Consider the following 14,899-nt stretch of genomic DNA (forward strand, 5'->3'; position numbering starts at 1 on the left):
GCGTTTCAGCCGCCGGTGGTGCGTCCTTCGCCGTCGCCCACGTCTAACACAAAGAACGCGGCCGGAAGCACAGCAGCCACTCCGTCCAATGGCACGCGGAAAATGAAGAAAAGCACAAAAGCAACACAAGTGCCACCGCTTCAAACTCTTCGCGCCCAGTCGCGGCCTCCGCGCTGTCCGGCGCCGCATCCGCGCCTCCGCACCAAAAGAGAGAGGGACAAATCGCGTAACTGCGCGCTGTTCTCTTTCACTGCCATCGGTGGGGCTCATGCTCGCGGTCGCGTCCATCCGTGTGCTGGAATCGTGCCAACTGTGGTCTCTCCTCCGCGCAGCGGCGCAACCTCCTCCCCTCCTTAGCAACCGGCGCCCCGGTCAGGGGCGCAGCTGCGCATAGCAACCGTGACGTCACACAGTAGCGGTAGAACGGGCGCGCGTGCGTCGGCGGTGGCACCGCCGCTCCTTCGCCAGCCGTTTCGTTGCAGTCGAGTGAGAGGCCCGTGTTGCGCGCCATGCGGTTCGGGGAAGCGCCAGAGGACGCCGGATTCCACCAACACCAAACGCCAGAAGAACAAGGAGCGAATGCGCATGCCACGAATGAACATATCACCAGATGCGAAAGCAAGGGAGGCAGAAAAGAAACGCCAACAGCGACTGATTAGATCGCCGGGTACCAAAGGCAGGGAAGCAGAACGAAAGCGGCAGCAGCGACAGGCGATATCGCCGAACACCAAAGCGAATGAATTGGAGCGCAGACGGCAGCAGCGTCTGGCTTTCGCCAAGCACACTTTCAAATTTCCAATGTCTTCGGTAATTTTCGTATCAACCGACGCGGGTCGAAAATTGATTCGTAACAACCATTCTCTAACACGTTGCGAAGTAATGGGGCTCGGCCGGGACTACAGAAAAATTCGTATCATCCAGAAATTCGTATCAGCCGTGATCGTATCATCGAGATTCCACTGTACTGGGTGTCACCTTCGTGTCCTTGTATTCAGGGTCTGTCTTGTCATACAGAATTGGATGTGGCATACTGTCTCCCACAACCTTTTCATCAGGACGTCTCGGTTTAGACTCACCATAGTAAAAAAGTAAGCACGAACGAGATCAAGCCAAGCCAACCAAAGAAAGTGCGAGGGAGATGACGCGAGAAGACAAAAGTGCAAAACAAGTGGCCCAGCTAAACCAGACGTGAGTACAACTAGAGCGGTTGGGCAGGTCCACATGACACCAGTTTCCCACGCATGCGTCACTGTAGGGGCCTCCATTCTGCTTTCCTCATTCTTCTCCTCTCCTCCATTCGCGGCTCACCTGGCGCCGTGACGAGCCGTGAAAAATCGGCCCAGGACCGATCCCTCCCGCAGCGTGCATTTTGACGCTTAGTCCGGCTGAGGCATTCCGGCACGATGCAGAAGCAGCAACCTTGCCATTTGAGAGAGAGTGAAATTTCTGCTATGGTTATTTTTTTTTTATTCAGGCGCAACGTTGAAAGTTCTCTTCTGAGCTTTTCGTCTATGGCGGGGCAAAAGGGCAATGCTGGTCGGAAGCACTGTTACGTGATTCGGCGCACTGCTGATAACATGGTTGGAGACCAATGTGTTCAAATTAACTGTTGCAAATGCTTGAACGTTTGAATTACCGAGCATTTTCGCCCATTGGAATACACATAACTTTGACGGGACCACAGCGTCGGTTCGAATTAAGCGTGTTCGAATTAACGAGATTCGACTGTACTTCATTATATCGGCATTTAACTGTATTCCTTTTACATTTAGATTTTAGGTGACTTTTGTTTGAGTCCGGCAGAGTATTAGCCGATATCTTGAACTGCAGCTCCTCGCAACTCTTTCATGCGAAACTGTGTACAGTGTAACCTCATTAAACTGTAGTTGGCCGGAACTCAGAAAAAGTACGTACTAAACAGTAGTACTGTTTAACCGAAATAGCATGAGATCTCCCACTTACCTGTCGAAAACGGAACTCAGAGAGAATGCGATGAAAGGGGAAAAAAAACATGCAGTATTTATTCCCTTCGCGCGGCAAAAGTGTTATTTTCAATTGATGCCGCAGCGGCCTAGCACGACGACAGCGGCCTCAAACTTACTGAAGCTGCGTGCCAGCCTTTCAGCCAGCCCCCTCTTCTCGGCAAACAGTCGCATGGCAGATTCCTCGTTGCTGATATGTATTCTCCTTGCACGCGCGCAGTAGTGCTGCAGAAATCCTGGGGGCGCATTTTCATTGCCGGGTGCTGGAGTTTGCAATACTTCCATTTGGAATAAAGTTACGTTATCGCGCCCCTGTTCTCATCACGACGATTGCATTCATGAGGCTGACGTAACGTGCAGCTTATGCCACTGTTGGGCCTGAACTGCCCGTGCTGTCGCTTTCCATGTCTTCCTCATCACTGTCGCTAGTCGACACTTCGGCAAAAACAGAGGCAACGATGGCGAAAAGTCTAACCTCGTAGCCGACATGTCTTCGCGGTCGCAGCAGCGCTGCCAAGCAACTTCGCATTCCAAATGCCACACCGTAGTCAACAGTAGATCCTTGTTGTGTGCCAGCGTCGAATTCTTCGTGTCACGTTTGACAGCACGGACGATGTCTTATTTTTCTTCTATGCTGAGCACCCGACATCTTTTTTATCAGAGCTTCGGAATGACGCGAGTCCTCACTTGCACGATGCCATAACGCTCCGACACTCTCTGGCACGGCGTCGAAATGATGTCAATGTTGATGTGGCTTCACGCACAAACGCACAGGGCGCTTGGAGGCCGTTGCTCCGATCTCTGAGGCTTTTTGTTCTGCCAAACCGCCCGATGGAGACGACGCACCGCCGTGTTTGCGCGACAAAAGTTGAAAAGCTACGTTTTAACCAATGCGTATGCAATAAGCTGGTACGGTTTATGCGGATACAAAACACATTATGTTCAATGGCCGCTGAGTCGGGGATTTGACTTTACTACTTTTAAAACGAAACTACTGTTTAAGCGGGTACGGTTTAACGAGGTTTTACTGTATTGTAGTAGACAAAATTTTTGTTGGTCAGATTATACGCCGCCCGGATGACACAATGTTCTAGCACAGTCCAGAGAAAGTTGTATAACCGAGGTTCCACTGTACCCATTCTGAAACTCTAATAGACCGCCACTTATCTTTTGCACAGTGCATTTCATGATTAGACCCACTCTATTTTGTCCTCTTACGTGAAATAAGACCCGCTAAATGAGCAATGGAACAGACAGGAAGGCAGCGGTGTGGTTTAGAGGGCAAATGGGGGTAGTGAATATTTTAGTTGACAAAACCCACTTGTGCCCTTCACTGGTTCCGCTAATAAAGCAATGCTGCTCAAAGATGATCTCCACGACCAAGGAATCAGAGTGCACACCTCGTGTAGTGCAGCAAATATGCGACTGCACATTTCTTTTACTTCCACACAAGCTAACAATGTTGATACGTCGGTGCATCATAACGAGTTTGGAACTATTTTCATGTATTCAGGCAGTTGTGGCACCGTAAATGTTCTTGAAACCTGCAAAGTCCATTCTCTGGGTCCTTTAGAATACAATGTGGTACCTTTAGCATAACAAGTTTACTCCGTGCGTCACAGTGGGAGCTTCAAAAGCAGTGTCACTCACTTTTACGTCTTTCCTTGCTCACTAATCCTCCTCTCACGGTAAGCATGGCTTTTTGGGTATTGTAGGAAGGTGGTTCACTCATACAGCTAAAATGGTTTTGCTCTCCCGTGCCACCCTAGCAGCTACTCACCTACAATCAACAGCGCAGGCTTGTCAGGTGGCGGCAGGTCCCAAGTGAGTTTGCGACTTTCAGTGCCTGATGCATGTCTTGTCGAGTCGTTAAAGCTTGAGGTCCCCACAATCCACCAGCCCTTCGCCTTCAGCTCCTGCACAAATAACCATTGTCACACAAAAGCACAGCCTAAATATGACACTTCTATGTCTCAAACACCATAATAATGGGAAAAATAATATTTTTAGCATAAAAGCCCTTTCACTTACATATACAGAAATGTTTTTGTTCTGGCCAGAAAATGCCAGAACAATGCAGGAAAGCACACAACATAACTGAAAACCAAGTACTGTACACATTTCTGTTCGTGCATAAACTTTTTGCAATATTTCTTTAGTTCTTGTGGCATATTGTTGCTCAGGCAGTCTTAACCTATCAATATGAAACAGAATTTTTCCACAAGCAGAGGTTCAAAAGCTATTCAATCACTTTCCCTCTAAACTACAACAGCCCTGTCAGGTATTCCAAGAACTGCAGCTTGACACTGTTACATTTGCAAATAAACTTGGTCGCACACTCTGCTTTGCTACGCAGTCATACCCACTCATGACAATATTCAAGTGCCAAGAAAATCCCATAGATGCGACCAATAAGTGTTATGACCAGGTTGCAAGAAAATACGCAGAGGGGACAAACATTCAAACATCTTATTTACACAGGAAGAAGTACAGTCTAGCCATCCTGTAGCCTTACCGGTTTTAACAATACTCGAAGGTAACAATCAACAGCTGCAGCACTATCAACTTTTGTGTGTGTTCCATGGCAAAACGAACCAACTACAGTCAAACCTCGATACAGTGAAACCTCGTTAAACCGTAGTCGGCCGGAGCTCGGAAAAAGTACGTACTAAACGGTAGTACTGTTTAAGCGAAATAGCATGAGATCGCCCACTTACCTGTCGAAAACGGAACTCAGAGAGAGTGCGATGAAAGGGGAAAAAACATGCAGTATTTATTCACTTCGCGGGACGTAAGTGTTATTTTCATTTGATGTCGCGGCGGCCTAGCACGACGACAGCGGCCTCAAACTTACTGAAGCTGCGTGCCAGCTTCTCAGCCAGCCCCCCTCCTCTCGGCAAACACTCGCACGGCAGATTCCTCGTTGGCGTTACGTATTCTCCGTGCACGCGCGCAGTAGTGCTGCATAAGTCCCGGGGCGCCTTTTTCATTGCCGGGTGCCGGAGTTCGGAAAACTTTTCGTTTGGAATAGTTACGTTATCGCGCCCCTGTTCTCCTTGCGACGATCGCATTCATGAGGCTGACGTAACGCGCAGCTCCTGCCACTGTCGGGCCTGAATAGCCCGTGCTGTCGCTTTCCGTGTCGTCCTCATCACTGTCGCTACTTGACACTTCGGCAACGACAGCGGCAACGATGGTGAAAAGTCGAACCTAGTAGCCGACATATCTCTTCGCGGTCGCAGCAGCGCTGCCGAGCAACTTCGCATTCCAAATGCCACACACTGTAGTGAACTGCAGATCCATGTCGCGGGCCAGCGCCGACTTCTTCGTGTCACGTTCGGTAACACGGACGATGTTTAATTTTTCTTCTATGCTGAGCACCCGGCGTCTTTTTTATCCTAGCTTCGGCATGACGCGAGTCCTCGCTTGCACGACGCCACAACGCTCTCTCGCACGGCGTCCATGCGGCGTCGCAATGATGTTGATGTTGATGCGGCTTCACGTGCAAACGCACAGGGCGCTTGGAGGCCGTTGTACCGATCTCTGAGGCTTGTTGTTCTGCCGGGCCGCCCGATGGAGACGACGCACCGCCGTGTTTGCGCGACGAAAAGTGGAAACGCTACGTTTTAACCGATGCGTACGCAATAAGCTGGTACGGTTTATGCGGTTACAAAATACATTATATTCAATGGCCGCTGAGTCGGGGAATTGACTTTACTACTTTTAAACCGAAACTACTGTTTAAGCGGGTACGGTTTAACGAGGTTTTACTGTATATAGAAAAGCGCAGTGATCGCGAAAAAGTTCGATATAGACAGAATTCTATATAGAAACTCATGTAAAAAACGCATCAAAAACTTCTGCAAATCAATCAATAAACCAAGGGCGAAATTAGGGATTGTTCAGAGTGTGGGTTCAGTTGCCAAGGCCACGCCAACTTCGTCAGCCAGGAGGGCGCGGTCGATTGCACCGCATGCAATTAGCCTAGGCAACGCCTCCTCTAACTATACGAAGCATTGGCCTAGACTGCACCGACTTTGTCAGCCACGCTAAGTCGGCGCGGCCTAGGCCAATCTCACGCAGCACAACAAAACATGCACTCCGAACAACGATCCCCGATCGCGCCCAAATCATGGTGCAGTGTATACTCACTTGAAGCTTCACACAAAGTTTTTGTTTATTTAGCTGAAAGTACTGCAGCAGTGCAGCCTGCTTCTTATTGGCAGCCGCGTGCTTAAACATGGAGTCCTCAACATAGTCTAAACGATCCGCAAGCGATAGGCCGGAGCCTCAGTAATAGCATAGAAGGGCCAAAGCAGCTACAGCCTCAGTTGAAGTCGGGAGCAGGGCAACATCAGCGCTTGCGGGATCAACCTCAGAAGAGTCTTCGTTCGGCCGCTACTTTTGCTGTGATCTCCACATCCATTAATCGAAGCATTTTGAAACACTGTCAATAACAAAGTATTAAGTGGCGTCTGCCAAAGCGTCTACGAGTGAGCCCAGTGAACATGCGCTGTCGCGCGTCATTGTGGATGCAAACCGCCAGTCCTCACGAGGCGCAGCAGGCGCAGAGCGTCGCACCGAGATGTAGTCAGTGCGGCAAATGCAGTGCATCATTGACATTGTCGAACTAGCCAAGTCGCCACGTGCGTGCGTGCGCCGCTACTTTCAAATGGCACCCTTGGCGTGATCGATGTGTGCAGCTATAGTGCGCAGCAGTCGAGAACGCCCATCACCTGCCAACCAAGCGCACCTGGCCTGGGGTGGCGGAATTCGATATATCCACTTTACGTCGGACCCTGTTTGAAATAAAAATAATTTAAATGCACATGATTTTCCAGGTTATATAGAATGTGTTCGATATAAGCAATAATTCGATATATTGGTGTTCGATATATCAAGGTTTGACTGTACTACAATGTTCCCATGCTGTGTTATTGGCTAGAACAATTAAATCTCGCTACTGGGTGCCTGTACCTATGAGAAAAGGAAGATGAAATACAGGAAAAGAAAAAAAATAGAAGATTGCAATGTCCGCCACAACCCCCTTTTGTGTCGCATGGCAATCCTTCATCGCCCCTCTACCATTACCCTTCCACCCCTCCGACATTAGTGAGTGAAAACGAGACGGGAGAGGGGCAGAAGGCTAGCAATACGATGCGATGAAGGCGTGCAGTGCGGGGTGCCGGAAACAAAGGTGGGTGTGGCCTCCCCCCCCCCCAGGATATCTCTTTTCGGCCCACACACCCCGTAGACCAGATTTAATTGTTATAACCGATAAAATGGCAAGGAAGCTTTGTATTAAGCAGCTTAGTTTACCAGAGAACAAATACAAAAACTGATAGTGCAATGGCTACTCAGTTCTATCGAAGATACAGTCGAACCCGGCTATGTCGAACTCGCAAGAAAACACTTAACAGTTCGATATAGAGCATAATTCGATATAAGCCTGCTAAATAATTGGATGTCATAAAAGCGTGTACCATTTATGACATCACTTTATGGATGAAGCTAGCTTAGTTTCGCACGAAATAGTTCTGCATTTTCTTCTGCTTGGGCAATTTCGCTGCCTGCGACGCACGCACTTCTTCACATTGTCAAGGGAGTCGGAGCAGCTGAGGCCGCAACCTTTCGCATTCGCACAGAAGCACCCGACTAGTGCGAGCACACCAATCACTTCGGAGGATGTGGGCCAAGGACCATTGTGGCTTTCTTCATTGTGCCCACTTTCACTTCTGCTCGGCACGATGTCGGCAATGTAGTCTTCATTTTCAGACTTTCCTGTGGTCGCGACACCATCATTTGCGCTCACAAACTCGTGCACCGTTGATTCATCAACAGCTTCCGGAAATTTTGACAGCTCGCTCCAAACTTCGGCAACACCGGCAACGGCTTTGTCACATTCATCAGAATTTAGTGATCACCGAGCATGCAGAAGTCGACACGGCTGAAGCAATTTCAGATGAACCACTTGTACACAGCAGTGCATACGCGTTGGGCACCACGGGCACCGGGTTGCGAGTTTCGACGCTTTAGCCCTAATCTCCTCCTTATTCTTCAAGATTGTGCTGAGAGTGCTCCTCGGAATCTTGAACGCTGCAGGGACATCAGACTTCTCACCGCGTTCGACCAGATTTACAATTTCGAGCTTCACGACGAAAGGGGAATTCTGCCGCTTCATTACGGCAACACTGCGGGAGAAGGCCCACAAGGCGCACACACAATGAAGCAGAAAAGCACGAGGACACAAGAGCCTCAGATTGGCTGCCTGAGCAAGCGCTGCGGGCATGCCAGGATAATTTTTTGCAGGGGGTGTCGACGGCTCGTCCGAGACAGCGCGGTCACGATAGGGAGGGCGGTTGCATGGAGGGAGCCGCGCCGCCGGGCTTTCCCGCCACTGCAAGAGAAAGCCAATTTCCGGGGGCATTTTCCGCCGCTTGGCATTCAATATATCTGGAGTCGCTGCTATTTTTGTTCGATGTAAGCGTAATTTTTGCTATACAGTCGAACACGGATATATCGAACCCACATATATCGAATTATTGTCTGTATCGAACTCGTAAATTATCCCCTTGAAAATTCTGTGTAAAAGTATAGAAATTCGTACGTTTATATCGAACGATATTTTTACCCACCATTGGATATATAGAACGCCACGCGATCTCGGCACTCGCTGCACCCGCGTGCTCCGCGCCTCCCCCAAAAGGCTCGGAAAATGTGAGAGCAAGAGGGAGGGAGGCTCAGACTGTACTCCCGCTGCGCACGCTCTCCGACTTGCGGCAACACCCTGCTTGCGCAACTGCTTTTATTTTTCTCTCTCCCAATGTCTCTCATCTTTCCCCCGCGTAACCATAGTGATCGGCTCGGAAAAGGTAGCCAGGAACGAAGGCGGCGGTGGCCTCCCCCTTTTGCCTTTTTTTTCTTGTTGCTTTTTCACGAGTTTTGCTCAGCCAACCACAGCTCGTGCCTTTCGTACGTCGCTGTCGCCCTCAGAGGTGGCCATCGCGAGCGTTTTGTTGGCGGTGGCTGCGCACGTGAATTCTTGTGTTTTGTGCGCGTTCTTGTGTTTCGTGTTCATTATTGTTTTGCGTGCGTCTCACGACACGTGTGACTGGATCGTGGTGAGCTGACGCGGAAGCAATGGCTGCAGCAAGCACAAGCAGCGTCAAGAAGCGCAAGAACCTGGACTTGGCGACAAAGCTGAAAGCCATTCAGCGTGTTGAGGCGGGCGAGAAAAGTGCAACGGTGGCAGACGACTTCGGGATTCCTCGGAGCACTCTAAGCACCTTGTTAAAAAACAAGGCGGACATAAAGTCGAAAGCGGCGGAGTTACGAACGTCGGGAGCTTCTCGTGTGCGCACTCCTGCCCACGAGAAAGTTGAAAAGGCCGTCTATGCGTGGTATTTAGAGGTGCGGGCTAAGAACATTCCGGTGGATGGCCCAATGCTAATGGCTAAAGCCAAATGGTTTGCCGCTGCACTCGGTGATGACAACTTCGCCGACAACACAGGGTGGCTGCAGAGGTTTAAGAACTGCCATAAGATAGTTGGCAAAACCATTTCTGGGGAAAGCAGAGCCGTCATCAGCCAGGATATCCAGCAGTGGATTTCGAAGGAATGGCCGGAAATTTGCGTGAAGTTTTCATCCGCGGAAATCTTCAACGCCGACGAGACCGGGTTGTTTTGGCAGATGCTGCCCAGCAAGACGCTCGACGTCCGGGGCAGCACGTGTCACGGGGGCAAGATGAGCAAAGTCCGCGTGAGCGTTCTGCTCGCTGCTAACATGGATGGCTCTCAAAAGCTCCAGCCCTTTGTGATTGGCAAAGCAAGGGCACCACGCTGCTTCAAAAACTGTAAGCAGCTCCCCGTTCGCTACGCCTTCAATAAGAAGGCGTGGATGACGCGTCAGCTGTTCACAGAATGGCTGCAAGCGTGGGACGCCGAACTGGGCAAATCGGGGCGTCACGCATGCCTCCTCGTCGATAACTGCTCGGCCCATCACACCACCTGCAAGCTCGAAAACATCGCGCTCAAGTTTCTGCCGCCGAACACGACAGCAAGGTTGCAGCCGCTCGACCAGGGCATCATTAAGTCGTTCAAAGTCGGCTACAGGAGGCGACTCATTGATAGGCATTTGGTGAACCTCTGCATGGGCACCGAGCTTAAGGTTGACCTGCTGGGGGCCATTCAAATGATGACGGGCGCCTGGAGAGACGTGAAGCAGGATACTGTGGCCAACTGCTTCCGGAAGGCAGGCCTCGTGACAGCCAAACTTCCTGAAACCTGCGAAGACGGCGACGGCGACAACGAGTGCATGGACGACACGTTTCGCGTGTTGTCGTCCCTTTTCCCGGCTGCCGTTCCAGCCGAAGTGTCTGCTGACGATTATGTGAACGTTGACAGCAATGTTCAGGCTGTTGCGAGCCTCGCCGACGAGGATATTGTAGCTGCAGTCGGAGGGACCCAGGCTGACAGCTCGAGTGGCGACGAAGATCGTCCGGACGAGGGCGCGGCTACACGCTCGTACTCCGCCGCTGAAGTGGCGGCAGCGTTCAGCTTGATTCGCCGTTGTTGCGGCGACATGGAAGGAACCGGGCTTTCGCACCTGAACAGCCTCGATAAGATCGAGGTTGGCGTCTTTAATTTAATTTGCAAGGCGAAGAAGCAGACCAACATAAGCGATTTTTTTTCACGCAAATAAAGCATTACGTTGTGTCGTGTGTGCGGAAATAGTTGTCATTCTTGAATGCGCCGATCGGTAGGTCATCGTCCGCCACAGGTAAAGTCTCTGGGCCTGTATTTTTTATATTGAATTTTTGATATATCGAATTAATTCGCGATCCCCTTCGAGTTCGATATACAGTAAAAGCTCGTTAATTCGAACCGCAAGGGGAAGCCGCTTCAGTTCGAATTAACGAAAGTTCGAACTAACGAAAGTGAAGGAGGGCAACAGTACACTGCGATTTGGAAGCAGTAGGGCATGTCAGAAATTTGGCGTGTCAGAAAATGATGGCGTGTGCCCGAGGCACACGCCATCTTCAAGTCGAAGCTCTGGGTCCGACTGTGCCACACCACCGATGTCCACCGAAACGAACGTTAGCCGAGGCTTAACACCATTACAATGAATCGCGACGGCCGATACCTCCTACGCTGACAACAGAGGTGCACAACCGATGAAGACTGCCGAGACAAAGACGCTGAACACGTGAAGGTGGCGAAAGCCCTGATTCGTTGGTTCTTGATTGCAAGCGCAGCTGCGACGTACTTGATTCGCTGTGTTTTGGAGCTTGCAGTGCCATCTCCGCACAATATTAGCAGCTGTACAAGATTTGCAAAGCCTCCGAGATTCGCAACGGCCAAGAAATCTCGGAGGTTACGTAGAACGGGGAGGCGGCAGCCGCCGCTGCCTTCTGGCTGACCCCGCGTCGGTTAGATTTTTTTTCCGATTTTGCCTTCTCTCGCCGTTCTCTCCGTTTCGGAGGCAATACAGCCTTGTGTGTAGGTAGTAGGCGCGTTTCTCTGGCCGTGTGCGAGGCGAGCGCAGTTCGAATTATCCGTGAGGGAACCTTCTGGCGTTCGAATTAACGGACTTTTTTATACATAGACTTCTGTGGAGCTTGGTCGGACCAAATCGTACAGTTCGAATTATCCATAAATTCGAATTATTGAAGTTCGAATTAACGAGCTTTCACTGTATCCGTGTTCGACTGTATATACTCAATGTAAATATACCGTGTCCAGAAAATGTTCTGATATATCGAATAATTCGATGTAAACGGGTTCAATATAGTCGGGTTCGACTGTATTGTTAAAACTGCCATCATTATAGTTGGGTTTGCCTGTACTGAATTATATTACAGCCATGAACAATATGACCTTAAGGGGGTACACGGGTTTTAGAGACCAAAACATTGCGTAAAAATCAATACTATGAAAACGGTATTTTTGGAATTTTCAATTATTCTACCGCTTTGCCAAATTTTGCGCGTTCTAAATCAATATTTTATCTGTAATATAAATTTTTCACAACAGTGTGAGCCAAATATGAGCCAAAGTTTCCGTAAAAAAAACTCTTCTTCAACGGCGCGTGACCGCCCCCGCAGTCGTTCGGTCATGCCAACTTGTCCATTGTTTGAAAGAGCAAGCTCTCGTCTTCATTTTCAGACTCCCACCGGCTTCGTCCGTGCAATGGCAGTGAACAAATTCCGCCTCAAAAAGAAGACCCAATGTGTGCTGTAAGTTGCCGACAAAGGCATGTGACTCTCAGCTAGCTACGTCATTGGCTAGACTGGCATCGTCTGCATCACTCCACGGCTGCTGCGCACACGCCGTGCATGCCACCGAAGTTTTCCACGCTGACAGCGATGCCAACCCGTGGCTCCAAAGTACGCTACAAAGTACAAATTGACAAAATAAGGAAGAGGAAGTTGGCGTACAACTTCGAGAAACAACGCTCCGCCACACCGCTTCCCAATTACATCGATAACAGCTTGCTCCCGCAGTCGAGCGACGCCGGAGATCCCGATGGTGTGTGAGGCCTAGTCCCCTAAAGCACTTCTGACAACAGCCGCGTTTCATCAACGCTTCAGCATGACGCTACTATTCTGCAGCCGGAATTTTCGCGGCATATTGAGAGTGAAGCTCAAGAAAAACTTCAAGCATTAGCGACAACTCCTGCTACTAACCAAAAATTGGAACTACTAGATCACGTTGACGACACTGCTGCCAGTACAAACAAGCTGGCTACATCTGCTGAGCATGCGTCTGCTGAAAACTTGCAGCGGGTGCTCAGAAGGCATCACCGTAGTGATACTAGCGCAACAGACTACATTCCTGGAGGCTACTAATGCAATAGCACTTGTATATATTCAAATATTTTGTGGTGTTCTGTTATAAAAATAAGCTCATTTTGCTTTTTCAAGTTTCCTCAGAATCTCATTTTTGGTGTTTCTTAAGCTTGCCGAAGTGCTATCTCGGTCTTCAGGGCACATAGAACCATAATTTTAGCCGCCACAAACAGCTACATGTGTGTACTACACAATGCTAGGAGCAGATTTTTTAATTTCGCTTTTGTAAATTTTGAGATCTGGCTACTAATTGGACCACATGATTGCCATGTCTAGAGATTGAACTTCAAATTGCTGTACCAATTGGTAATACCTGCAATATAAAAAAAAGCAGTGCTGCAGTTGCGTTGCTTACACTTTGTAGTATCCAGCCATATGTCTTTATAAACATTCTGGCTGATACTCTTCTTACAACCGTTCTGATAAACAACAGGTGATTAATTTTTAATTAAATCTGGAACCACTCATTCAATTTAAAAAGTAATTATATTTTTGAAATCAGCATGGAAAACTCTGTCTGGGTGAATTTTTATTTAGTCAGAAAATTAAAAAAAAGATTCTAAACATCTCTTCCCCACTTGAAAGAGGTTTGCGATGCGATTCATAAGCATGACAAAAACAAAACCACTTCGGTAAAGAAGCACCTTCACTTTACCTACAATAACCACAGATGAGTAAAATTAGTTTCACTATCACTGTTCTTGGCTAATATATTTAGATGTGTAAAGGCCCACACTTCTTTTTTCCGGATTATTTAAAGGGTGTGGTCTTTACACGAAGCCAGCCTATGACGACTCACTGTAGACTCAAATTGCACACCAACTGTTATGCAGAATAATGCAACCACTGGCAGCCAACTATTAACACTTTTAATTTATCATCCGTGTGGCTTCTGCTGCCCTCGCCATTTGAAAAGCTCGCCTCATCGGTGCCCTCACAAAGCTCATTGTCCTCTATGCCATCCAAAATGTTCCGAGATTCCAGTCACCTTGAAGCTCTTCACAACTGTCTTGAGCAAAAACCCATACCATGCATTTTATATCAACTCCAGTTTATTGCAGCGATGCCCTTTTGTGTGCCCAAAAGCGTGAATTAATTCTGGTGTTTTACGTGCCAAAACCATGATCTCATTATGAGACATGCCATAGTAGGGGACCACAGATTACATTTTGACCACCAGGGGAGCTTTAACGTACCCCCAATGCACGGGACACAAGTGTTTTTGCATTTTGCCCACATCAAAATGTCGCCACCGCGGCCGGGACTTCTTCCCTCAACCTCGTGCTTAGCAGCTCAACACCACTGCCACTAAGCCACTGCGACGGGTCCCAAAGCAAGGTGAAGGTAAACAACGACCAGCAAGACGTACAATAGCGCACTAGATATATGCTGCGATATGATGACGATAGTGATACCATGATTGGCAGACCAGTAACTAGTGCCATGCAGAAGTTAACCAGAACGCACCATGGTCATCGAAACCTGGCATTGCGCACTAGCCCGATTCCAGAAGGCCATGCACACAGGTACAAGTGTGAAACATTTTTCGAAATTTTCTAAACTAAAATTGAATTATCAAGGTTTTACTGCATGTGCCACTTCGATGCACTGAGCTGTCGCACTTGGTACCGTCCGAACCTTGTAGCAACCCATGTACTTAGGTGAAATGTAGGCAATAAATGAATAAATAACCTCATACGTGGGCTAGTTCGTTTGCGAGTCTACAGCCACAGCCAGGAGACGGGAAACATATCAGAAAGCCAGTAAGGCAAGGTTGTACTCAGTAGCGGGCATGTGTGTGCCGGCATAAAGCTATCTTTTAGTAATTTCTTGATAACAACCCCCGCTCTCTCACCGTCACGAATTGCTCCGGCGTCTGCAGGACGTATAAGTCCATCAGTTCCAGCGCTCCCGAACTGGCCTTGCTCACTGTTGGCGACAGACGGCAACTGCGAAATGTGAGAAAGGACAGACACAAGCAATGTTTTGTGGAATACATTATGTTGGGTCGTTGCTTCTTTTCACTACCAGTGAATTTGCGAATTCTTAAGGCATTGTCACGCATATGAGA

General features: G+C 48.8%; 1 protein-coding gene across 2 annotated transcripts in view; it reads right to left on the reverse strand.

Moving 5' to 3' along the window:
- The window catches only part of LOC135913124 (rRNA methyltransferase 1, mitochondrial-like), a 54,664-nt gene that overhangs the window by 9,289 nt on the left and 30,476 nt on the right, over window positions 1-14,899 (reverse strand). For both annotated transcript variants that reach the window (XM_065445808.1, XM_065445809.2), the window contains exons 7-8: window positions 14,684-14,777; window positions 3,763-3,898 (exon numbers count right to left, since the gene is read on the reverse strand). In XM_065445808.1, coding sequence (XP_065301880.1) covers window positions 3,763-3,898; window positions 14,684-14,777 — 230 coding nt within the window. The remainder of the gene's footprint in view (window positions 1-3,762; window positions 3,899-14,683; window positions 14,778-14,899) is intronic.

This window comes from Dermacentor albipictus, chromosome 2 (assembly GCF_038994185.2).
Source record: "Dermacentor albipictus isolate Rhodes 1998 colony chromosome 2, USDA_Dalb.pri_finalv2, whole genome shotgun sequence".
Classification (NCBI taxonomy): domain Eukaryota; kingdom Metazoa; phylum Arthropoda; class Arachnida; order Ixodida; family Ixodidae; genus Dermacentor; species Dermacentor albipictus.